Raw genomic sequence first — 24,945 nt, 5'->3', positions numbered from 1 at the left:
TGGGTCCGCCGGCGTAAAAGAAATCTGAGTTCTCCTACTTCTCTGAGTGTCAGTGGTCTTTTGCCGGTCTGATTGTTATTTTTCTGCAACAGGGTGATACCTCCAGCTTTGTTATTTCTCAAGATCGCTTTGGTTATTTGAGGTCTTTCATGGTTTCATACAGATTTTAGGACTATTTATTCCTAGTTCTATGAAAAATGCTGTTGGTGTTTTGATAGGGATTGCACTAAATCTGTACTTTGCTTTGGATAGTATGGACATTTTAACAATATCATTCCAACCTATGAGCATGGTAGATTTTTCCATTTATTTGTGTCATCTTCACTTTCTTTCATCAGCGTTCTGTAGTTTTCAGAGTACAGGTCTCTATTTTACTCTTTTTGATGCAGTTGTAAATGGGATTCTTTTCTTAATTTCCTGGTCTGCTAGTTTGTTATTAGTGTATAAAAATGGAACAGTTTTCTGTGTATTAATTTGGTATTCTGCAACTTGACAGAATTTATTTATTACTTCCAATAGTTTTTTGGTGGAGTCTTCAGGGTTTCTGTATATAGCATCAAGTCATTTGCAAATAGTGACAATTTTAATTCTTCCTTACCAGTTTGGATGCCTTTTATTTCTGTCTGTTGGCTGTAGTAGGACTTCCAATACTATGTTGAATTAAAGTGGCAAATGGACATCACTGCCTTGTTCCTGATCTTAGAGAAAAAGCTTTGAGATTTTCACCAATGAGTATGATGTTAGTTGTGGGGTTTTCATATTTGGGTTTGGGGGTATGTTCCCTGTAAACCCACTCTGTTGAGAGTTTTAATCATAAATGGATTTTGGATTTTGTCAAATGCTTTTTCTACATCTGTTGAAATAATCATATAGTTTTTATCTTTTGTTAATGTTGTGTATCATGTTTGTTGATTTGCATAAATTGTACCATCCTTGCATCCTTGGAATAAATCCCACTTGATCGTGGGGAATGATCCTTTTAACGTATTGTTGAATTCAGTTTGATAATATATGTGAGGATTTTTGCATCTGTGTTCATCAAGGATGTAGCCTGCAATACTCTTGTTTTGAAGTGTCTTTGTCTGGTTTTAGTGTCAGGGTAGTGCTGGCCTTCTACAATGTATTTGGAAGCATTCCTTCCTCTTCAGTTTTTTAATAGTTTGAGAAGAATAGGTATTAGTTCTTTAAATGTTTGGTAGAATTCACGTGTGAAACTGTCTAGCCCTGGACTTTTGTTTCTTGGGGGGTTTTGATTACTGCTTCAGTTTCATTCCAAGTAATTGATCTGCTCAGATTTTCTCTTTCTTCCTGTCTTGGAAGATTTTATGTTTCTAAGAATTTTTCATTCCTTCTAAGTTGTCCAATATATTAGACATATAATAATTTTCCGTAGTAGTCCTTTTTTTTAAACCATTGACTATATTTTCTATGTTGTACCTTTCATCCCATGATTATTCATTCCTTAACTGGAAGCCTGTATCGCCTATTCCCCATCATTCCATTTTTCCCATCCCCCCCACTCCCTCCCCTCTAGCAACCATTAGTTTGTCCTCTGTATTTGTGGGTTGTTTCTATTTTGGGTTTTTTTTTTTATTATTTGTTTTTTAGGTTCCACATGTAAGTGAAATCATGGAATTTGTCTTTCTCTGCCCAAATTATTTCACTTAACATAATACCTTCTAGACCATTGAAGTTGTCACAAATCGCAAGATATCCATCTTTTTAATTCCTGAGTAATTTTCCAGTGTATATATACCGCTGCTTTATCCATTCATCTATTAATGGACCCTTGAGTTGCTTCCGTATCTTAGCTATTGTAAATGATGCTGCAGTGAACAAAGGGATGCATATCTTTTTGAATCAGTGTTTTCACTTACTTTGAGCAAATACCCATCAGTGGAATTACTGGATTCTTGTGGTATATCTATTTTTAATTTTTTGAAGAACCTCCATACTGTTTTCTATAGTGGCTGCATCAATTTACATTCCCACCAACAGTGCACAAGGATTCCTTTTTTCTCCATATCCTCACCAATACATTATTTCTTATCTTTTTGATACTAGTCATTGTGACAAATGTAAAGCGATATCTCATTGTGGTCTTGATTCCCATTTCTCTGATGGTTAGTGATGTTGTGCATCTTGTTCAACGTGTCGACTGTGTGTTTGTCTTCTTTGGAAAAATGTCTATTCAGGTCCTCTACCCGTTTTTAATTGGATTCTTACTGTTACTGGTGTTGACTTCTGTGAGTTCTTTATATATCTTGGATATTAATCCTTTGTTGGATATATCGTTTGCAAATATCTTCTCCCACTCAGTAGGTCTTCTTTTTGTTTTGTTGATGGTTTCCTTTGCTGTGTGAAGACTTTTTATTTTGGTGTAGTCCCAACAGTTTATTTTTATTTTATGGTTTCAGGTCTCAATATTTAGGCCTTTAATCCATTTTGAGTTTATTTTTATATACGGTGTAAGAAAGTGGCCCAGTTTTCATGCTTTTGCGTGAAACAGATACATAAGGACCATTTGATAAAGGGACTCTGCCCATTGTATTTTCTTGCCTCCTTTGTCACAGATTAATTGATCCTAGAAGTACAGGATTATATCTGTTCTCTCCATTCTGTTCCACTGATCTGTGGGTCTGTTTTTGTGCCAGTACCAATCTGTTTGATTACTGTGGCTTTGTAGTGTATCTTGAAATGTGGAAATGGGTTACTTCCAGCTTTGTATTCTTTCTCATGATTACTTTGGCTCTTCTAGGTCTTTCGTGGTTCATACAAATTTTAGGATTATTTGTTCTAGTTCTGTAAAAAATGCTGTTAGTATTTTGATAGGGATTGCATTGAATCTGTAGTTTGCTTTGGGTAGTACAGACATTTTATCATTATTAATTCTTCCAGTCCATGATCATGGAATGTCTTTCCAGTTTGTCATCTTCCGTTTCTTTCGTGTTTTATAGTTTCACATTACAAATCTTATATCTCCTTGGTTAAGCATGGTAGTCTTTTTTTTTTTTTTTTAAGATTTTATTTATTTATTTAAGTAATCTCAACACTCAACACCCAGCACCCAACGTGGGACTCAAGCCCACAACCCTGATATCAAGAGTCACATGCTCTATCAACTGAACCAGCCAGGTGCGCCTAAGCTTGGTAATGTTTTATAATCCTTTTTATTTATGTAGTGTCAGTTGTACCTTCTCTAATTTCTGATTTTATGTATTTGAGTCCTCTCTTTTTCTTGATGAATCTGGTGAAAGGTTTATCAATTTTGTTTATCTTTTCAAAGAACCAACTTGTAGTTTCATTTATCTTTTTTTTTTTTTTTTTTTTTTTTTTTTTTTTTTTTTTTTTTTTTTTAGTTTCTGTATTTATTTGCTCCGATCTTTATTTCTTTGCTTCTGCTAGCTTTGGGCTTTGTTCTTTTTTTCTATTCCTTTAATTGTAAGGTTAGATTGTCTATTTTAGATTTTTGTTTCTTGAGGCAGGCCTTCATTGCTATAAATTTCCCTCTTAGAACTCCTTTTTCTGTGTCCCAGAGATTTTGGAACATCATGTTTCCATTTTCATTTGTCTTTAGGTAGTTTTTAATTTACTCTCTGATTTCTTTGACCCATTAGTTGTTTCGTAGCATGTTGTTTCACCTCCACATGTCTGTGTTTTTTCCAGTTTTTTTCTTGTAATTGATTTCTAGTTTCATACCAGAAAGAGGCTTGATATGATTTCAGTTTTCATAAATTAATTGAGACTTGTTTTGTGGCTTAACATGCAATCTATTGTGGAAAATGTTCCATGTGCACTTAGAAAGAATGTGTATTCTGTGTTTGGGGATGGAATGTTCAATATATATCCGTTAAGTCCATCTGGTCCAACATGTTCTTCAGAGCCACTGTTTCCTTGATTTTTCTGCCAAGATGACCTATCTGTTGCTGTAAGTGGGATGTTAAAGTCGGCTTCTGTTTTATTATTGTTGATTTCTCTCTATTTTTTTTAAAAGATTTTATTTATTTGAGAGAGAGAGAGCATGCGTGCACACTATTTGCGGGGAGAGCCAAAGGGAGAGGGAGAAATAGACTCCCCGCTGAGCAGGGAGCCTGACGTGGGGCTTGATCCTGGGACCCAGGATCATGGCCTCAGCTGAAGGCAGATGCTTAACTGACTGAGCCACCCAGGTGCCCATTGATTTCTCCCTTTATGTCTGTTAATATTTGTCTTATGTACTTAGGTGCTTCCATGTTGGGTGCAGAGGTAATTGTGATTGTTATATCTTCATTGGATTGAGCCGTTTATCATTATGTTAATGCTCTTTGTTTCTTGTTACAGTCTTTGTTTTGAAGTGTATTTTTTCTGATGTAAATATTGCTACCTCAGCTTTTGTTTGTTTCCATTTTCATGGAATGCCTTTTTTCATCCGTTCACTTTCAGTTTGTGTCTTTAGGTCTGAAGGAGGCCCTTGGAGGCAGAATATAGATGGGTCTTGGGGTATTTTTATCCATTCAGTCAGCCTGTGTTTTTTGATTGGAGCGTTTAGTCCATTTACATTTAAAGATTTATTTACTTTAGATAAATAGCGAACACATAAGGGGGGGAGGGGCAGAAGGAGAGAGAGAATCTTCAAGCAGACTCCCCACTGTACATGGAACCTGACATGGGGCTCCATCCCCGGACCCTGAGATCATAACCTGAGCCGAAATCAAGAGCTGGCCACTTAACTGAGCCACCCAGGCGCCCCTAGTCCATTTACACTCAACGTAATGATTGATAGTTAGGTACTTTTTGCTATTTTGTTAATTGTTTGATTGTTTTTATAGTTCTTCTTTCTCCCTTTCTTGCTCTCTTCCCTTGTGACTTGATAAAAACTTTCCTTAGTGTAATGCTTGGATTCTTTTTATTTTTTGTGTGTATCTATTATACATTTTTGGTTTGTGGTTACCATGAGGTTCATGTAACACCCTATGCATATAGCCATCTATTTTAAGTTAATGGTCACTTAATTTCAACACATTCAAAAAGCACGTTTGCTATGTTTTTATTCCCCACTCCATGTTTTATGTACTTGATGTCATTTTTTACATCTTTTTATCTTTTGTATTGGTTAACTAATTATTGTAGCTATAAGTGATTTTCCTGTTTTTGTCTTCTAACCATCATACTGGCTTTGGGATTGATCTGGTACCTTTACTATTTGTTCGCTTTCACCATTGAAATTCTTTCATAATTTTCTAAGTCCTAGTTACAGCCTCTTCTTTCTCGTTTAAAAAAGTCCCTTGTACGTTTCTTGTAAGGCCAGTTTAGTGGTGATGGACACCTTTAACTTTTGTTTGTCTGGGAAACTCTTTATCTCTCCTTCAATTCTGAGTGACAGCCTTGCTGGGGAGAGTATCAGTTGTAGTTTTTTCCTTTCATCATTCTGAATACACTGTACTGCTCCCTCTGGCCTGCTGAAAGATCAGCTGATAGCCTCATGGGGGTTACCTCATACATCACTGTTTGCTTTTCTCTCCCCACTGTTATGATTCTCTCTTTAATTTTTGCCATTTTAATTATCATGTGTCTTGGTGTGGACTTCTTTGGGTTCTTCTTATTTGGGGCTCTCTGTACTTCCTGGACCCGGATGTCTTTTCCTTCCACAGGTTAGGGAAGTTTTCAGCTATTATTTCTTTGATTAAGTTTTCTGCCCCTTATTCTCTCTGTTTTCCTTTTGGGACCCATGTGATGTGAATGCTAGTATGCTGCTTGTCCCAGAAATAGGTGTCCTTAATTAATTCTATTACACTAGGAATTGTAGCTTAATTGGGGGAACCTCAGTATTAAAGGTTTGGAAGGTAAATGGTGAGGTACCATTCATAGTGGCTGACTTATGTACCGACCACATGGGGCCATCGAAAGGGGAGGCTGTGGGCTTAATGACTTTATCTCAACATCTTTAATGACAGGGTATAGGCCTTTACTGCCCTGTTTAAATTGGTATTGGGGGGTGTTTACCATCTTGCCCCCAGGAGGAAGAGTCACTGGCATCCATTTGGTAAATCCTACCAAGAAGGCCAAGAACTTGGGCTGGTTCTGTGTGGCATGGTATGTGTCAATGCATCCATGCTGTAATAGGGAAAGAAAGGGCCAAAGAAGCCACCCCTATAAGAAGCCGTTTGAAGTAAATGGTCCCTGTAGTTAAGTTACATCCGAATGGATTTGTATACCTTTGATTGTTTTACTGGGAATGCCCTGTAGTAGGGCTTCGCTTTCAAGAATTTAGAGGGATTGTCTGGAATAACAGTGACTTGGGCCCTGATGCCTAATAGGACAAAAAAAGACCCTGCATTTTTATTGTCCCAGTGGACTATCAGAGTGGTATAAGGGCCACTGCCTCTGGGAGGTGGGTTGAGTCCTGGGGAGCTACCCATTTCCTAAGGTAGATGCTTAAGTGGCTGCCAACCCGAGGTTAGAGAAGAGGGCAGAGGTAGTTGCGGGGACCGGGGTTGGAGTCGGGATAGGTCAGCTGTGTGGCAAGAGGATGAATGGCAGAAGGGGGCTGTGGCTGGAAGAATGCTAGTATTAGGCTCTGGAGTTTAGAGACTGGCTGTCCAGATACTAAGTGACCAGAACAGTGAGATTTTGTAATTCCCAGGAGAGGTTAACTTGTGTATTTTCATCAGGGGCAAGATTAGGTTGGTTTACTAGGGAGGGTGTGGGGAGCCCTTTTTGTTGAGGGAAATTTCCTCAAGGGGAAACCCCCTCTGGAGCAGTGGGTGTGGAAGGGCATAGATCTGAAGTATCTGGGTGCCCGGATAATCTCCTCTACGTCTAGCCACCATGTCAGGGCCCCCCAGTGCCTTCAATGGCTTCAGCAATCCCATTAAAATGTAGTAGGGCTGCCCTGAAATTAGGGGGAGAGCCTTATGAAAAAAAGTCTCTGGACTCGGGTCACGTGGGGCCTCTTCCGGTTTAGAAATAAAGAGGGGGGGTCATCTGGGTCACTGTGGTCATGCCTGTAGGGGCTCGCCACGAGGCATTCCTGACCGCCAGCGTCGCTGTCAGTAGGCTGAGTCTGAGGCCGCCGGCGCACGGCGTGGTCAGCGGCCTGCGTGGTAGCCTCTGCGGTTATCCGCGGGCGCTGCCGTCCTTCCGCTGTCGCACTAACGCCGCCTGGCTAACCAGGTGGGTGGCCGCGCTTTGGCAACGCAGCCCCGCTCGCCGGCCGGCCACGCCTCCGGTGCCGGCGGTGTCTCTGCTGAAGCGTCGCTGCTGCGTAGTAATTCGGTCTCTCCAGAGCCACGTGATCGAGGCCGCACAGATGATTAGACCACTAGTTACAAAGGCCTTTCATGACTGATGTAAACGAGGGTCCTGCAGGAGAGCTAATGAAGGCACACTGGATCCCAGGGCTGTTACCACTGCCCCAGGGGAGGCTTTGGGCTGATTACTGAGGAAAGGCTTTTCCAGTGGGTAAGGAGGAGGGAGAACTCCCCTAGTGACCCCCGAGTGGCGGGTCGTGGTGGGACTGTGTCCCCTACAGACATTCGCCTGAGCGGAGTCTGCTTTGCTGCCCGAGCGGCCTTCGTGGTGCCGACGATTGCAGGACGCACCTGGGCGGCAGGCATCAGGGGGCTTCGAAAAAACGGTATCTTACTACCTCCAAGTTCTGGAGGGTGTGGGCACTGTGACTTCTCGGTAGGGAGAGAGGAAGAGAGCGCGGCCCTGGGGCTCCACCCGTATCGGGGTGCAGGGTGAAGTGCCTGGGGCTTTGTGAGGTCCTTCTTTATTGGCAAATTTAAAACATCAGCGCGGACGTCAGGAAGTGGGAAGGGAGACACGGGGTCACTCGAGTGGTCGGTAATCTGCGTTATCCAGAGCTTTCTAAAGGGGGAACTTGCTGCGTACCCGTGGCCTGCTGCTTTGCCTCCATGTGCCGCCAGCTGTGGCATATTTAGGTGAGGGAGGCCTTGGAAGTGGATGCCTTGGCAATCAGAAGCTTAATGCCAGGCACAGATGCTACACTTACAGAACCACTTTGGAAAAGTATGTGTCTGTGTTTACTACGCCTGAATATGCACATAAACCTGTGACCCAGCAGTTCCCCTCCTGGGCACGTCCCCAAAAGAAACGAGCGCGCGCAGGCACCACGAGAAATACATGGGATGTTGACAGCAGCACCGACACCCACGGGAGACTAGATAGCTCGTGGGAAGCAGGCGCAGCACAGAGGGCCGTGCCTGACAGCGGTACCCACAGCAGCAGGACCGACCTAAACACGGTGATGTGCCGAGTAGCTGAACGCAAAGATGTAAGCTGTATGATCCCGTTGATTTGTAAAGCCTAAGAACTGGCGAACGAAGTGATGCTGTTTACCCAGGGCTCCCAGAATAGAGGTGTAGAGAAAGACGAGGAAGAGATTACCTCGAAAGGCAGAAGAGTGGTTCATTTGGAGCGGGAGAAGTGGATGTGGTACGTCCGGGTTTTCTTGAGTAGAAGCAATGACATATTTCTAGACGGGATGGTTACATAGATGTTTGCTTTCTGACTCCTTAAACTGTATGTTTGTGATTTGTGTACCTTTCTGTGTGTTTTTCACCAAGAAAAGATTTTTTTAAAGGCTACATATAAAATATGTTTTTAAGATATACATATTTTTTTATTTATGGGTATATATACATAAAACAAAAGTATTAAAACTTGCTTAGGAAGGATATGTACAAATTTAGATTAGCTTATCTCTGGGCAAGGAGGGGACTCTGAGGTGCTGGCATCTAGAGCTATATTATTTTATGCCTTTTCAAAAGGAAAGATTGAAGCGAAGGTGGCAAAATAGTAACATCTTCAATCTGGGTAGTATGTGCATGGGTATCTTATTTGAGGGACATTTCTGCGTGTTTATTTTTCATAATGTAGGGGCACCTGGGTGAATCAGTTGGTTAAGCAGCCGACTCTTGGTTTTGGCGCAGGTCATGATCTTAGGGTCATGAGAGTGAGCCCCACATCGGGCTCTGTTTTCAGCAGGGGGTCTCCTTGGGATTTTCTCTCCCACCCCCCCACTCATGCTCATGCACACACTCTCGCTCTCTAAAATAAATTTTTAAAAATATAAATTTATAAGTAGACAATGTTTTTTAAAGGGAAAGGGAGTTGGAGACAAGTTAGGTATGTTATATATACCAGCGCTATATTTTTTGTCCCACAGGTACCTGAGGCTCTTCACTTTCCTGCCCCTTCCAGAGATTGACCACCTCATGCAGCTGCATGACAAAGAGCCAGAAAAGCGGGGTCCTCAGAAACGACTTGCTGCAGAAGTTACGAAGCTTGTTCATGGACAAGAAGGGCTGGATTCCGCTAAAAGGTGGCCTTTAGGAATAACTAACACTGGATAAAGTTATGTAGTTAAAGACTTGAGAAAATTCATTAGAGTTATCTTGTCATTTACCACTACAAGGATTGTCAGTGTCTGACTACAGTGCTTTAGAATAGCCTCTGTTGGGAAGAAAGGTCATCTTAAGTATGAATTACACAAGATAAACATCGTTTCGAAACTGGCTATTAGAACATGCATGTGGCTAAGCACTGACATGATGTGGTTCTCAATGTGGTTTCCAGGTGTACGCAGGCGCTCTACCATAGCAGCATCGATGCACTGGAGGTCATGTCTGATCAAGAGTTAAGAGAGTTGTTTAAAGAAGCTTCATTTTCTGAATTAGTTCTTGACCCAGGAACAAGTGTCCTAGATACATGCCGCAAAGCAAATGCCATACCAGATGGACCCCGAGGGTAAGATGATTTAACTTTTAGTCACAGTTAATTCAACATTAAATGTTAGAGTTCACAACATGTTTCCAGAGGGTGTTTTCCTGATAGTGCCATAATGGTGTCTCATTCCTGGCAGAAGTTAGGTTAGTCCAAGAATAAAGTGAAAACTGAGCACTTATTGTTGAAAACACTCTAAATTCTCTATAAAGTCTGGTACTACTATACTGTCTCTCAATAAGTCTAACTCTGGTTTTCCTCCAGCGCTGGAAAGGCCTATGTTGAAGGGACCAGAAGCACTGGGATTAGTCAGCTCAGGGATGGTCACAATTTGAGATCAAAAGTAAACAGATTCACATGACCCCTCTCATATTCAGTCTATATTGTCTTTGAGGGAGTAGAGGGCTTGCCCAACCTATTTAAAATATTTGTTGAGGGACACCTGGATGGGTGAATTGGTTGGGCGTTGGCCTCCAGCTCAGGTCCTGATCCCAGGGTCCTGAGATCGAGCCCCACATCGGGCTCCCTGCTCAGTGGGAGCCTGCTTCTCCCACTCCCTCTGCTGCTCCCCTGCTTGTCCACTCCCTCTCTCTCTGACAAATAAATAAAATTTAAAAAATATTAGTTGAATTTCTGAAAATGAAGTAAGCATATGATGTTACTTCCTAAAACTAGTATTATATACTCTTCCTCTTGAGAATTCCATTTTTCTTATTCAAGAAGTATGTAGAATGTTTTTTCCTCAGTTATGTGGTATTATGAGGGAATAAAGTGTTCCACCAAAAAGTAATCCAGCCCATACTTGAGGCTTATGCAGAATGAAACAGAGTGATGTAGAAGGGAAAGCAGTAGTTAGCCCGAAGACCCTGGGTGCCTCGTCTCCTGGACTTTGAGCCTAAGTCAAATACTTACCAGCCCATATTCATGATTATAAATGACATTTGTTATAGTTGCTGTTTTCTTTCAGTTGTTTTGTATTTGCCTTTATCCTGAAAAGCCCTAGATTATTCTATATTATATAGAGAAAATATCCATTGGCTTTGTATCACTTGCCATTCTCCCTTATTGATTCCCTAATATGCTCATTATTTAATGTACACTGAATTGGGGGTGGTACCATATACTCCCCAGAGTGAGTCACTGGTTCTAAGAATTTTCCTTACTATGGAAGCATTTTTTATTTTCTTCTGAACTCTTCTAGTGGTTTATGTACTGATACTGGAAATTTTACCACGCCTTAAGATGACACCATATCTGATTTAGACAGTTCTTAATACTGACATGTTTTAGATTGTATAAGCTAAATAAGATGGGCTTGTGCATTTAAACAAAACGTAGAACGTGATCTGGAAGCTATAGCAAGTAGCCCAAAATAACAATTCCTAAAAGAAGTAAATTTGTCCTTAAATAGAAAACTGTCGAGTTTTATGAGACCATGTGTAGTAGCCGTTCTTTGTCATTTGGTAACATTCAGATAACAACAGAAAATGACCATTTGCCTTTCCTAAGGGCCTGTAAGGCCTTTCATGCTCTAGACCTTCTCTCAGTTTGCTTCTTTCTAGCTACTCCCCATGTTTCCTTGCGCTGTTTGTGGAAATAACTGCTACTCACCTTCCCAGTTTCCATGTCTCTTCTTTCAGGACAATTTCCAACCCCTCACCCACCCAGTGTGCGCCCAGAGCAGTCTTTCCTGGCACTCGATAGCATTTAATCACCGTGGAATTGTTTATTTGTCTGGCTCTCTCCACTAGTTTGCAGTACTCTTTAGCGCCAAGGCTCTGTAAATGTTGAATGAATTGGGCAATAAATAACATGGTAAAACCTATTTACATACACCATCAAAAAATTGTTCCTAAACTGGAATTAGATGAGCTACTGATTTTCCAAACTCTAAAATCTGCCGATTTCACTTTTTAAAAAATTCTTAAAATTTTAACAAAATTTGCTATTATTGGTGTAGCCTCAGAATATAATTTCCAAGGATTTTCCAGTTTCATAAGCAAGTTTCCTAAAGATTTCTGTAATAGCACTACGTAATCATGACTTGTATCTCACGGGAGCTCATGAAAAGCAGCGTTGTCCTCTTTTTGGAGGCTTCTTTTCTGTGAGTGGGGAATTGCTCTCCAGAAGGTGATTCTGCGCTTCGTTTTTAAACCACTACCAACTGAATAGTTCTGTGTAGAGCTGTGAAATAGCCCAGCTTTTTCTCCACTAAACAAGACACTTATTATGCCTTAAATCTCCTTTTAGAAGAACATTTGAGGGAGGCAGAATCTAGTAAGGTGAACATGTAACAATTCAGTGCCAAGGGGTTTTAGTTGGAGAGCCTCTGAAATGTTAGGTGAAATAATGATTCTAATTAACTATTTCTATTTTTAGGTATCGGATGATAACAGAAGGTGGAGTCAGTATAAATCACAAACAAGTAACAAATCCTGAGAGTGTTTTGGTCGTTGGACAGCATATTCTTAAGAATGGACTTTCATTACTTAAAATAGGAAAGAGGAATTTCTACGTTATAAAATGGCTGCAGCTATGATGAAAAGTCCTTCAGGTGGTTCAAACAAACTTTACCCATCTCATTCTCAAGATGTACCAAAGGTTGGCTCCAGAACTTATACTTTCGCTCATGCAAGTCAAACCACAGAGAACGGAGTACACTCTAGGCCTAAGAGTGTGAGTAATTTTCTTATTTCCCCAGGGTGGTTAAGACAAGGTGCTTGTGTAATAACGGGGTATTTTATCTCCTGAGCCGCAGAAATAAGGACTACCACAGAAAACCATGATTGCCAGGGATAATCTCTTAAAAATTATCTTTCTTGAAAGAACTAGCCTATCTTTCTTGCTCCCTTTTTAGAGATGAGGAGGAACAGTGAAGAAGAGGGCAGAGTAGGACTCGTGGATACTTTTGTATGGGGGGTTAAATTAGTTTTAAGTTTCCGCTTCTGTCCCCAGGCGATTGCAACTTGAGATAAACTGAAAAGTAACTAGAGTGAAAATAGAGGCAAATATTATACCAAATATCCAATCACAGGAGAATATCAAAAGGTATTCAGGTAAGGGAAATTTTCAGGATTTAGAATTAAGACCTAATTAAGCTCTACAAACATTAGGCAAGTCAATTCTCAGAACTGTTTCCACGTCTGAAAAAATCAAGGTAGTATCACCGTATTTCCTTGAGGACCAAGTGAAACACACAAATACAAAATGGTTCACAATCTGAGTCCTCCTAGAAAACCTTACAGGCAGCAAAGCATGCCTTTGGTGTTGAAATTGTAGCCATTTACTACCTGGATTATGTAGAACAAATCACTGTCTTTATGTGCAAAACTAGAGATGTAATAATATCTCTGTGAATTGTGGGAATTTAGTAGGAAAAAAATTGTAAAACTTTTATACAGTATAAGCTATATTATGTTCCATTTAGATTTATACATTAAAAAGCTATTGTTTAAACCTTTCTCTGGGAGCAAAGTTAGGAAGAATTCATTTATTGACAAAACTTTAATGTCATTTCATACCAGCAATTTTATTTACATAGCAAGAACATACAGGTGTCCACTGTAATGCCAGAGATCGTCTCAACATACCAGAGCTTCACTCAGTTTGAGAGCCAATAAAGGAAGGTTTTCTGACTTTCCATACCTTTCTTGCTTCTGCTTTTCCTGCACAAGGTGTGTAGTGCCAGCAAGTACATTACCATAGCCTGTCCTTAAAGGTAACATTATCAATTTGAAATATGTCTGATATGGTGGAGAATGGTGCACTGTAAAAGTTTTTCCCCCCTTATGAATTCAAAAGGCTGAAATGGTAGTCATCTGATGTATCTGAAGTAAGTAAATCATGGATGGCTACACTGATGTTGACTAATGGCAAAGTGTCTTTTAAGTGTGTGCTAACAGACATTTAGGTAGTGAGCATTCTGTCAAGATTGGTACTGTTCACAGATCCAAAGTAGTACCGTATCATAGACCTGTTGTTTGCTAGTAAATGGGTGCCGTAAGTTCAAGTTAACAGACATGTTGTCCCTGCCAGGAGTCCTTCATAAATGTCGTAACTTAAGAGAAATGTTAACGTGTTCAATAAACTATGTATCACAGATACAGTATCTGTTAAAGATGGAGCTAGATGCCTTAAGGATTTTGACCCGTATCTTAAAATTTATAATGTAATTCGTATCAAGAATCACCTGGGGAATTTTAATAAACTGTGAGTATGTTCTAAACCTCACCCCCACCCTCTGAATGCATTGTAGTATTCTAAGCCTTCAGCTGTGTGGCTGTGTCCAAGTATTTTTCTTTAGATTAGTAGAGAGTTCCACCAGTATGTTCTAATGTATTCTGTTGATGGAAAGCAAAACTAACTTTTTTACCAACTGAGAAGATAGACTTCAACGATCAGCACAGGGTTTGGTTTTAAGCCCCACCTCCAAGTGAATCTTGGAGCATGGTGTAAATGACCTAATTTAAAGATGGATCTGAATTATATTTGAAAATCAAGGCTAGATGATTGTTTTTAATGCAGGAAAATATAATTCATACTTCCAGGTTTAAGAAAGAATCAAAGGTATTTTGGTTTTTAACGCACTAGGGCAGTGTGGGCCCAGAAGTGAAAGGGCTGCATAGCTCCACACCGCATCAGTCATCATTCCAGATCTTCTTGTGCCTTCAGCTTTCTTACTAACACATCAGAGGTTGCAGAGAAGCTCAATAAAACTATAAATTGAAGGACAGGTGGAATACAGTGACTGTGAGTAACCTGTCGACTCCTATCTATCTTTCAAAGCCAGACCAGTTTACATTGTGCATGCATTACAGTTGCAGGAAATGGTGTCGGGGTGCGTTCTTCTTGAAGGACTAGGGCAGCAGCTTTACGACTACTAACAAACAGATTACACAGGTCATCGTATCCACAGGCAAACTGCTTGTACAACTAGAACATTAACAGCTCTTTTTAAGTTCAAATGAAACAGTCACAAGAAAGACTTGATATATTTTATATGTACTGGGCAACTTTAGAAACAGCCATTTATTATTTGGATTAAATGTATGATTTGTTCTGCAATACAGAGTAAAATTTTCAGTTTGTAGCCAGTCTCTTCACTTGAGCAGATTCATACCATTGCAATACACAGGAGTTCATAAATAAAATTCTACTCAAGTAGGCAGTAACTAGCAAATTTCGAGTCAACAAAGTCTCAGTATTATATAGTTCTCTTCACCAAAGATGAGTCTCTCGGATTTCGGCAATTATTTGACTGGCACCTTGTAATGCCTATATTAAAAAAAAAATTATAGATGCTTAGTCAGGATATCAAAAAATCTTTATGTGGGGATAATCCACTTTATAGGTGGTAGATTTATATTAACCAGTATCTTCTCTGGAATTTGAATCTAAAAATCTAATCAAGTACCAACCCAAAAAAAGATTAGCCATCATATGAAGACTATATATCTCCAAGGATCAGAATGTATTTTTAACAATGTAGCGTTTATGTCAACGACCCAAGTGTGAAAACTCAAAACCACCGACCGTACCTTTAGCATGTCAGCTGCTTCCTTCCTGCGCTGTGCCATGTCCTCCGATTCCGTCAGAAGATCATCCAGTAAGGATGATTTATACAGCTGTCCTACTAACTCACTCTGAAGAGTATCTTTCACATGATTAACCAAAAAATGCATTACTGCCTTTGGCACACTGCAAAACAAAACCAGCAGATGATCCACTCATTTAGAATAAAAGCCTAAAATTTTTCAAACACATGTATTTTTAAAACAGATGATGGAATCATTGAGCACTATTGAAGTCTGATTTAGTACTATAGTACTAACCTGTCTTGAATATTCTTTCTGACAATAAGAAAATATGATTTGATGAGCCGTTCAATGACCTCACAGTCTCGCTGTTCACGGGCAGACAGTTTTCGTGCAACAGGAACAGGCTAAATGGAGTGAAGGGAAGAAAAAAATTTTACTTTTGTGCCATTTTGAAACAGCAAGCTTTAACAGTTAAAGTTCAGTAAGTTTTTGTGACTTTTAGTTCCTTTGGTCTTCTGAAGTGTTTTCCTAGTCATCTGGTTATCTTATTAGTGCTTACCCATGCACATGGCTTACCACATCCAGCAGGTTCACAGCATGGCCTTTCTGTGGACTGGCTGGCATAATTGGAATTGGTTTTGATTTTTCCTCAGCTAATAACTCTTCAGCTTTTGAAGTTTTCAGCATTCCTCTCCAGTTGCCTGTGGTTGGTTCCTGAACACCGTCTCCAACCCCACCACCTCCAGCTGCAGCCTGAAAAAAACATGTTCCAAAACCTATTCCAACTGTATCCTATCTGACATTAACTGAACAAAAGTTCATTTTCTTTGACAGCAGTCAAGGAGAACGCACATCCAGTACCATCTGGAATTTCATCTATTCTGCCAGATTACAGGGTCAGAAAAAGACGGTGTGTGGCATGTGTAACTGGAACCCTGAGCTAGTGTAAATAGGAGAGAGATTCTGTTGTCATTGCTTTGCAAGGCCTTAGCCAACAGACTGAATTTTTCTTTATCGTTTGCTAACTTTAAAATTCTTCCTCTTCTCCAACCCCTCTAATAGATTAGATTGTGGGAAGAGTATAAACTGCCCTTAAAAACAAGAGTGCATATTAAAAGCACAAGGAAAAACAGAACTGCCTTATACACTGTTGAACTCTGATCTCTCCAAAAGTTTATGAACTCATGTCTCAAAAACTTCGGAATTTTATCTATTTTCCAACAAAATACTAGAGGATAAAACTACAAACTCTGTAATAAGACAAGAATACATTCACAATTCTTAGGCTAATAGTGACTTTAAGCTGCCTAAAATGTGGAATGTGACATAAACTCAAGGTAAGTTTCCTCAATACTCTTAAGGATCTACTGAAAGAAATCTAGTAATCACCAGTACTTTTGCACCTTCTTTTCTAGTTAGTTGATTCGTAAAAGAAAAAATGTTTAGGATAATGGGAAAAACAGTAACTCAACATTTAAGAATGTTTTTAGATGTTCTTTAAAAAAGAGCTTACAGTCTAAAATGGAGTTCAGAGGGCATCCAAACTTTAAACTGAAGCGTGTTATGGCGATTGTTAAAAAACGTTAAGTTTTCAAAATAAAAAAGCTCACAGATACAGAGAACAAACTGGGGGTCAATTGTAGGGTGGATGGTTGCTCAACCAGACTTTTGAGGGTGATCACTTTGTAGTGTATACAGACGTCCAATTATAACACTGCACACCTGAAACATGTATTTTTAAAAAGTCAGTTTGGGGTATCATTCTGAATCAAAACACTGGCCCAGATTTGCCTCTAATCAGTTAAGATATGCCATATCTAAATATTTGCAGCATATTTATACACTAATCTTAAAATGAGTCATTATATTTTTAAATGTCTGTTAACTATAGCATGAATGATAAAAAGAAAGGTAAGCAAATTCAGGGTGATGCCATGAGTGAAATAAACTTAAAGCGATGATTTAGATGGCCCTCTGTAAAACCTGAACAAAGTGGGCTGAGAGAGGATAAGACATTAATAAACTTTTGAGGTTTAGGAACCTTAGACCTGGACAATTAGTGAGGAAAGCAGCTAAATACACAAAAACCAGAAATAAGGATGGGTCTGAATAATTTAATGATTATCTCATTTTCCCCCAAAGAAGGTTATCAAGAATTGACAGTCTCAAACTCTCCCCAGTCCCTGTTCCAAATTCGCTTAAACTGCTGAGGCACATGCCAAGCCCTGCGTTTTGGTGACAAGGCAAACTGTGGGGCCACGCAGGCAAGCAGCAAGAGAGGGTGATGCATGAGTACCGGACAGATCTCAGAACCTTTAAAGAGGAAATGTCCAAAAGTACTAACTTCCACCTCTGGAATCTTAATTCCCTACCACAATATTAAAATCAAAACTCGGAGGAAAGCCTAGTATTATTTAAAGAAAAGTTAAAACTAGAACTAATGCCATCTTAGAAGGATTAGTTAGGTAAGAGAAACATTAAAAAATGGAACACAGACACAAGAGCTAGATGCTACTGCACAAACAGCTGCTTCGGGGGTTTCGAAGACAGTGTTTCAGTGAGAACCAAAGGTACATTTCCATTCTGAAGCAAGAGACTCACATGTTTAGTTTCTCTTCTGCTGTCCTGAATTAACTGTTAAAAGATATGTTAAAACATGCAGTTTAACAATCAAAATTTAAATACCAATAGCTTGAATTTCAAAAGTGCAGGATAATTTCCTCTTTAAATTATTTTTCCGTGTGCATCTTCTATATTGCAAGCAAAAGAAAGGCATGTCAACAATTTATGAAGTATACATTGTTATATAATTTAAAATTCCCATTAGGCTAAAATGGTCTGACCTTAGCACAACATCCCACATTAATGTTCAGTGTACACTGTGTTGTTTCCAGATGATTATGTTGCACCAAACAACTAGGCATGCAGCTTAGATTAAGAATCAGAACAGACCTTGCCATCAGCCTCAGCAGAAGCAGCAGGGGAGGGCTCCTGGGAGGCAGGTGCCAAAGCACTTGGAACTTTATAAGACTAAAGGCAAAAAATGCAGGGAAAGAAAATCAAGGATGCCAAAAATGCATTCAGAAACATTCTGTAAGTGTAAATTTTTCTTCTCTATATCAAAATAGTAAAGTAACATGAGAAACAAAAGCAACCATGAGATATAAAATTATTGTTCATTCTTATTTCTTGTACTATTGTCACCTTTGTTAAAAGCCTTCTTCAGATGAATAACTAAGGAAAACCAAAATTCAAAAACTTCCATTTTTATTTCTGGAATCTGGTAAGATCTTCTCTGGTAAAGAATTCAAGGTAACAGATTTGTATACACACATTTTAATCTATGCAGCTGTTGTAGAAAACTAAAACCTATTATGTGCATCTTATCTTCCCTCTCCAAACTACCTTCTTTAAAGTCATTGGTCATTTCAACTAATTTTTACAAAGTTGATAAGGTCACCGTAAACTTTGTTTTAAAAAGCTTGATCCTGGGGCGCCTGGGTGGCACAGCGGTTAAGCATCTGCCTTCGGCTCAGGGCGTGATCCCGGCGTTCTGGGATCGAGCCCCACATCAAGCTCCTCTGCTATGAGCCTGCTTCTTCCTCTCCCACTCCCCCTGCTGTGTTCCCTCTCTCGCTGGCTGTCTCTATGTCAAATAAATAAATAAAATCTTTAAAAAAAAAAAAAAAAAAGCTTGATCCTTACGGTGGCTCAGTTGATTAAGCCTCTGACTCAGTTTTAGGTCAGGTCTTGATCTCAGGATCTTAAGATGGAGCCTGGTGTGGGTCTCTGTGCTCAGCATGGAGTCTGCTTGAGATTATGCCCCCTCCAAAATAAATCTTTTTAAAAAAATAAAAGCTTGATATTTAAAATCCACCTTTAAGCATTTAATGTATTCGAGATACCATTATCTTTAACTTACTCAACCTCTTTTTAAACTTGCATACCTTTACTCAATGAAAATAGTTCCAATGGAATAGTAAAGGGAGAAGAAGAAAAGACTGGAACTGAATAGTATTAAGGCTTACCAATCTTTTACACTTTGGGAATATGATTTAAAAGTACTATTTTTTTTTTTTACCTTGTCTCGTGATACAGCTGAAGGTAATTCTCTTGCTAGCCTGTTTCTCCTTTGTTCCTATAAAACACAACCAAGCAAAACCAAAGTGAGTATCAGAGCATTGAGAGAGAAGCCTACTAAAAAATGTTCAGCTGAATTGAAAAGTGTGGAATAACTTACAGTATATCCTCTCACTGTTGGGACTCATGCCACAATTTTATTTTAAAACAAACCAAGAAATCATTTAACCCAATGCTTCTCAATCTTTTTTTTCTGCCCAACACACCTGAAGGATACAATACAAGGTCAGTAACAGTGGCTCCCTGTACCAGGGATTCTCAATTGAGGGGTGATGGGCCGACATCTCTCTTTCCCACTAGGAGTCACTGATTTAAACTGTCCCCACATAAACGTGCGCACAATCCTTCAGCACACCCTGCGGAATCTTAAGTGCACAGATGACAAAAAACTTAAGCCTTTAAAAATCACTCTAACCTGCACACCTGTGTGTTAAATTCACACAACTCCCATACACAAAACCCTAAATACCTGTGGTGGAGGTTATCCTTCAAGGATGTTCCTAAACTTTATCCTAAACCTATCTCCCAGAAATAAAGATAGTGGTGAAAACAGTTCTTTCTGTAACCTAATTTAACAGACTGACTGACCGCCCACTCTTCTAATTTGCCAGTATTACCAGGTAACTCTGGTCCAAAGCTTAAGAAAGCGTTAAATTCAAATCAACAGGCCGTGAACACCTGCCGTATGGGAAGCACCACGGCCGGTGCAAGAGTGAAACTAGAGAAAGATGGTGTTCCGGCTCGCTCGCAGGCAGCGACAGACACAGGAAAGCATTTAGATTAAATAAAGTCAAAATTGCTCCTAAGGAGAAACCATTTCATAAGCACTCTCAAACCTGCAACAGAGATGCTAACAAAGCTTCCACAGTGATCTGTTATGGGTAAGACTTTCTTTTGACAGGTACTTGGCTGATTTTCATTTTTTTCATGAGAGAATCCAGTGATAAAAAAAATTTTGCATATGATAAAAATATGTGGATTTAACAATCTTCAGAATAATTAAATGTACATTTTGAAGAGGGACATAAAGCAAAAGGCAGGAGGAGAATGTGGAGCCCAGAAATTCTCATCCTAGTCCGTTACCAACCAATTATGACCTTGGCTGGCCCTGGACAACAGTCCAGGCTTATTTAGCTTTGTTAGCTGGACAGGTTACCAACTCTTTCTAAGCCCTCAGTTTTGTAGTCTGTTAACGTTATCTACCCTCAAAAGGTTGTTGTAAAGATTTAATGAGAATATCCAGATAAAGTTCTTTGTCACGGAATTGTTAAAAACAGACATACTCATTTGTTTAAAAAACAAAACTTAGCTGAAATCATATCATAAATGATCTTGTCAGTATTACAAAAACTTACATATATCAGTTTTCCATTGAAGGTGGTTTGTGTTACAAGAACTAATCCCTTATTCTAAGACAGTGTCTACATGCTAATTTTTAATATAACTCTTTTCAGGTGCACTTTCCAAGTGCTTTAAAGTGCCTTACTCATGGCCGTTTTGAAATGTTTTTCTGACACTTGAGTCACCTCAGCTAAGTAGCCAAAAAATGGTTCCCTAAATCTGTTAAAAAGACGTTTGCTTGTTTCCTCCAACAGTATCTGGCAAAATAAGCACTAAAATAACACTGTTACCATCTTTGGGCCTCAGATTCCTCATCTGTTTAACCAAAGAACTGAAGCTGCCGACCCAGGGTCCCTTCTAGTTCCCAAATTCCATGTTTACAATTTTGTCTCCACCCATACACATAAAAGGAAATTTTATAAAGAAGGGGACTCTAAGGTCTTACTGGATTAAGGAGTAGCAGAAAAATTTACTGTTCTTGGATAAAAGTAGCTGAGAACAAAAATAGCATTTGGATAAATTGCTTTATCCACCAGCCTTGGCTCCATATGAGTTCTTACACAACTGGTAACATTCACCTCAAATGGAAAAAAAAAAAAAGCCATGAAATACAGCTACCCCAGTACTGGTGAAAATGTACTATTAATTTAGATAAATCCTGGAATGTTTCCTTCCCAGCTTTCAGAGCCATATGAAAACAACGTTAAACACTCAGTTTTCCACTCTTCAACCTGAATAAACTACAACAGTTCCTGAAAGGGAACTCTTCAGCACTAAATCAGTGAATCCCAGATCCCCTCTGAATCGCAGTGGTGTAAACAGAAAATTAGAATAATGCTGCCAGGTGGCGTTGAGAATTAGATTTAACATAACAATGTGATGCCCTCAGCATACTTCCTGGGATTGTAACCAGACTATAATATGGTCCATGTGTGTTTTATAGTTATCCCATGCTCGGGTAAATTTGATACAACTGATTTACATTTTTTTCTCTCAAAAACAATAATTCAAATGGTATTTACCTCTATGTTATTGTTCATTAGCCCACAAGCATCAGCAAAGTCTGGATGTTTTGTGTTGATATAAGCCAATTCAATTGCCACTAAGTTATGGACCTAGAAGAAGAAAAATTAGGCTATATGCGAAAATATGTCAACCTAATTCTACTTTAGGAAACATAAAACTTAGTGAACAGTTCTAAAAAAGACAGTAGGGGACACTGATGCCTAAATCAATACTCAATAATTACATTCCAACTGATGCATGTTATGCCATGTAATAATTTGCTCTATCTTTTGAATTTTTTATATCTCAGGATCTAAGATTGCATTTTTAAAGGGGCAGGGGAGGAAGTAACTTAAGGTAGTTAGAAGTACTTTGTTAGGGGAAAAAAAAATTCCCAGATGCAAATCTAAGTTCCAAGGTTTTATGTAATTTTGCTATTAAAATCTCAGATCATCTGCTATTCCGTGTTAAAAGTTTCAGTTCAGTTTCAACAAGAAAACATTTCATAATCAGATATAAAAGATGTTAACTTTGAGTAAAGGACACATTTAAAGACCTGAGATGATTGATTAGCCTTAATTAGACACAGTTTAAATATTATACGTGGTTTGAAATCCTAATGGTACAATAATCCAAAAGGAAAGTTGAAATTACTTTCTCCAGCATTGCAGAGATTCAACTCCTTCATTTGCACTGCCCTAACGAATCTCAGGTATTAGGAGAGCACTAAAACGTCAAGAACCAAAGTGAAAAGCATCTATTCAAGTGAAATTCCAATGATTCTGTGCTATCAGTAACTCTGAGATCAGGCGAACTATATCCCCGCTCCTCTCAGTCTGGGGGTTACGCTCGCTAAGGCAACACCCAAGCAGCAGCGCTCACATTCTACACTTAGGGATGGTTCTGGAGTCTTAGTAAACCTCCACTGGGGCTCACCACCATCCTGAGCCAAGGACCCAAATGCACTTTTAGCGACCAGAAAGGAAAAACACTCATCCAACAAATAGAGACATAAAGACAATCTCAAATGCTTATCCCATATTTTTGCCAATTTGAGCATTTTTAAGGATAGCAGCAACCCACAAAATAGCAGCAAGCAACAATGGTATTACAAGCAAACTAGAAGTGGCCAAATGACCCCTATGTACCAGAGTTAAAAACAGCTTGCTATAAAGCTCAGTTTACTGGGACTGAAGATAAAACTAATTTTCCATTACTATTCACAATCCCCAACAGTAACTCCTTTCTCATGAAAACCTGTGGCTGTAAGCTAACAATGATTAAAATACGAAGAAAAACTTACTTTATGCCAGAATTACTGAAGTGTCCTTTGAAGTAAGAGTGAGGTTCACTTCGTTTTCCTCCCAATACAGTGGGAAACATGCCTACACTCTAAAGGACTCCTATTGCTGTACAAAAGAACTTCTTGAACAGTGGTTACAATGATGATTTGGGAAAGTAACAGCTCACCATTTCATTTGTAACAGGCAACCGTTTACGAAGAAGACAAGTCACTACTTCAACTATGGCATCATGAAGCTTAGGAAACCGCAACAACTCCTACATATGATGGAAGAAAGAAAAACAGAACAATCTACTTTGTTTAAAGGAAAATTAAATAATCACCAAAATACTGAATTAGCTTTTAAGCGACATTTAAGTACACTACTTCAAGTCACTTTCCGGTCAGGAAGATGCAGGTTTTAAGCTACTTTCAGCCCATCTTCCGTGTTTCCTCCCACCGCGTGAAACCTACACTTCGGGTCTTGTCCTACTTCACCGACACGTGCCAGTTCGCGGCTACCTGTGTGCTGTAATTGCTACAGTGCTGAATGATCCTCTGCATCTCCTCATGGACCAGTTCCACACAACGCAGGCTGGGTTCTTCCAGACGTTTGATTTGCCGCTTGACCAGTAACTCAAATGAAACTTCGGGCACAAACAAAGCAGGACGAGGACCCTAAAAAAGTTTTTGAGCTCTTATTACACCTACACAAAATTTTAATTCTTCCCTAGGTTAAAATAAATCATGTTTTTTGGTATTTTTCGTGAGAAGTGCTTCCTAATACCAAGTACGAGAGCAAAAATAAAATTCATTTAAAAAGATATAGCTAATGGGTTAAAAATTATAATAAACCTTTAACCTCTTTTTAAAAAATTCTGAAAGTTGAGCATACTCACAGTAGCATTTCTAATGGCAGTCAAAATGTCAATAGTGTTAAGGCCACCTAGTGGGTCAACAGATTCTAAAGTTCGCCCAAAAGTCTCATGGAAAATATAACATATCCTAGCACCACCGCATCTGAAAGGCAATGAAGTATATGGTTTCCATTATTACTAAAAGGGAAAGAAGCTACAAGTCAGAAGTCTTCCTATGAGCTTTTAAGGTCTTATTTTCCGAGGAAGTCTCAAATAATTACATTTAGATCATTTCCATGTGTTCTCAACTCCCATTATGAACCAGTTTCTCTAATTTTTCTTTTAATGAAGAAGAGTCACCCCACAAAAGCATTCGTCACGTGTATATGTGTGTGTACACACACACACACACACAATAACTGTTCGTCAAAAACATCAGTTCACTAAGAACTACTAAACATCTTTTCTCTGCCCCAGTTTTCTTCGACTATGGGCTTTTTACAAGAAACAGTGTCTTATTTATTTCTGTTTATTCACAATTTACAGGAGAGAGAGACAAACTTTTCCTGTAAAAGACCAGAGAGTAAACAGTTTCGGCTTTTCAGGCCACACAGTCTCTGCCACAATAACTCTGTTCTACGACTGAGCAAAAAAGCAGCTACAGACAAAATAGAAACAAATAAGCATAGCTGTGTTCCAGAAAACTTATGCACACTAAAATCTGGATTCTACCTAATTTTCACGTCATGAAATATTCTTTGAATTTTTTTCAACCATTTAAAATGTAAAAATCCTTTTAGCCAATGGGCTCAGTTTGCTCCTGCTTTAAACAAATTAAATCTCTATTATGCACTACTCTCTTATAGTTGTCTAAGCAGAAGGTACAAGCCTAACATTATGCTAAGTGAAATAGGCCGAACACAAAAGGACAAATATTGTATGTTTCCCCTCATATAAAATATCTAGAATTAGCCAATTCAGAGACAAAGTAAATTACCAGAGAATGGAGGAGGAGGAAAGAGAGATACTGCTTAATGGATACAGAGTTTCTGTT

The 24,945-nt window shown here is 39.1% G+C and overlaps 2 protein-coding genes across 10 annotated transcripts in view; one reads left to right on the top strand and one right to left on the bottom strand.

The window, feature by feature from the left end:
• The window catches only part of YARS2 (tyrosyl-tRNA synthetase 2), a 29,436-nt gene extending 5,642 nt beyond the window's left edge, over positions 1–23,794 (top strand). The window contains exons 3-6 of one of the 2 annotated variants that reach the window (XR_004621528.1): positions 9,173–9,328; positions 9,583–9,753; positions 12,109–12,405; positions 23,240–23,794. Coding sequence is in view for 1 of the 2 variants with exons in the window: in XM_002916586.4 (XP_002916632.1) it covers positions 9,173–9,328; positions 9,583–9,753; positions 12,109–12,268 (487 nt within the window). In the remaining variant the exon portion in view is untranslated. Of the gene's footprint in view, positions 1–9,172; positions 9,329–9,582; positions 9,754–12,108; positions 14,819–23,239 lie in introns of those variants that run through there. The other variant, XM_002916586.4, reaches the window with a different exon arrangement.
• DNM1L (dynamin 1 like) overlaps positions 14,721–24,945 on the bottom strand; it is a 45,408-nt gene continuing 35,183 nt past the window's right edge. For 2 of the 8 annotated variants that reach the window (XM_002916587.4, XM_011221499.3), the window contains 11 exons: positions 23,934–24,054; positions 23,557–23,712; positions 23,223–23,312; positions 21,770–21,862; positions 19,348–19,404; positions 18,219–18,296; positions 17,868–17,900; positions 15,843–16,019; positions 15,561–15,670; positions 15,267–15,426; positions 14,721–15,003 (listed from right to left, as the gene is read on the bottom strand). In XM_002916587.4, the coding sequence (XP_002916633.1) occupies positions 14,947–15,003; positions 15,267–15,426; positions 15,561–15,670; positions 15,843–16,019; positions 17,868–17,900; positions 18,219–18,296; positions 19,348–19,404; positions 21,770–21,862; positions 23,223–23,312; positions 23,557–23,712; positions 23,934–24,054 (1,132 nt within the window). In that variant the 3' untranslated portion in view covers positions 14,721–14,946. The remainder of the gene's footprint in view (positions 15,004–15,266; positions 15,427–15,560; positions 15,671–15,842; positions 16,020–17,867; positions 17,901–18,218; positions 18,297–19,347; positions 19,405–21,769; positions 21,863–23,222; positions 23,313–23,556; positions 23,713–23,933; positions 24,055–24,945) is intronic. The other 6 variants (XM_011221498.3, XM_011221500.3, XM_011221501.3 and 3 more) reach the window with 3 other exon arrangements.

This window comes from Ailuropoda melanoleuca, chromosome 16 (genome assembly GCF_002007445.2).
Source record: "Ailuropoda melanoleuca isolate Jingjing chromosome 16, ASM200744v2, whole genome shotgun sequence".
Classification (NCBI taxonomy): Eukaryota; Metazoa; Chordata; class Mammalia; order Carnivora; family Ursidae; genus Ailuropoda; species Ailuropoda melanoleuca.
This window is presented reverse-complemented; position numbering and strand designations above follow the sequence as displayed.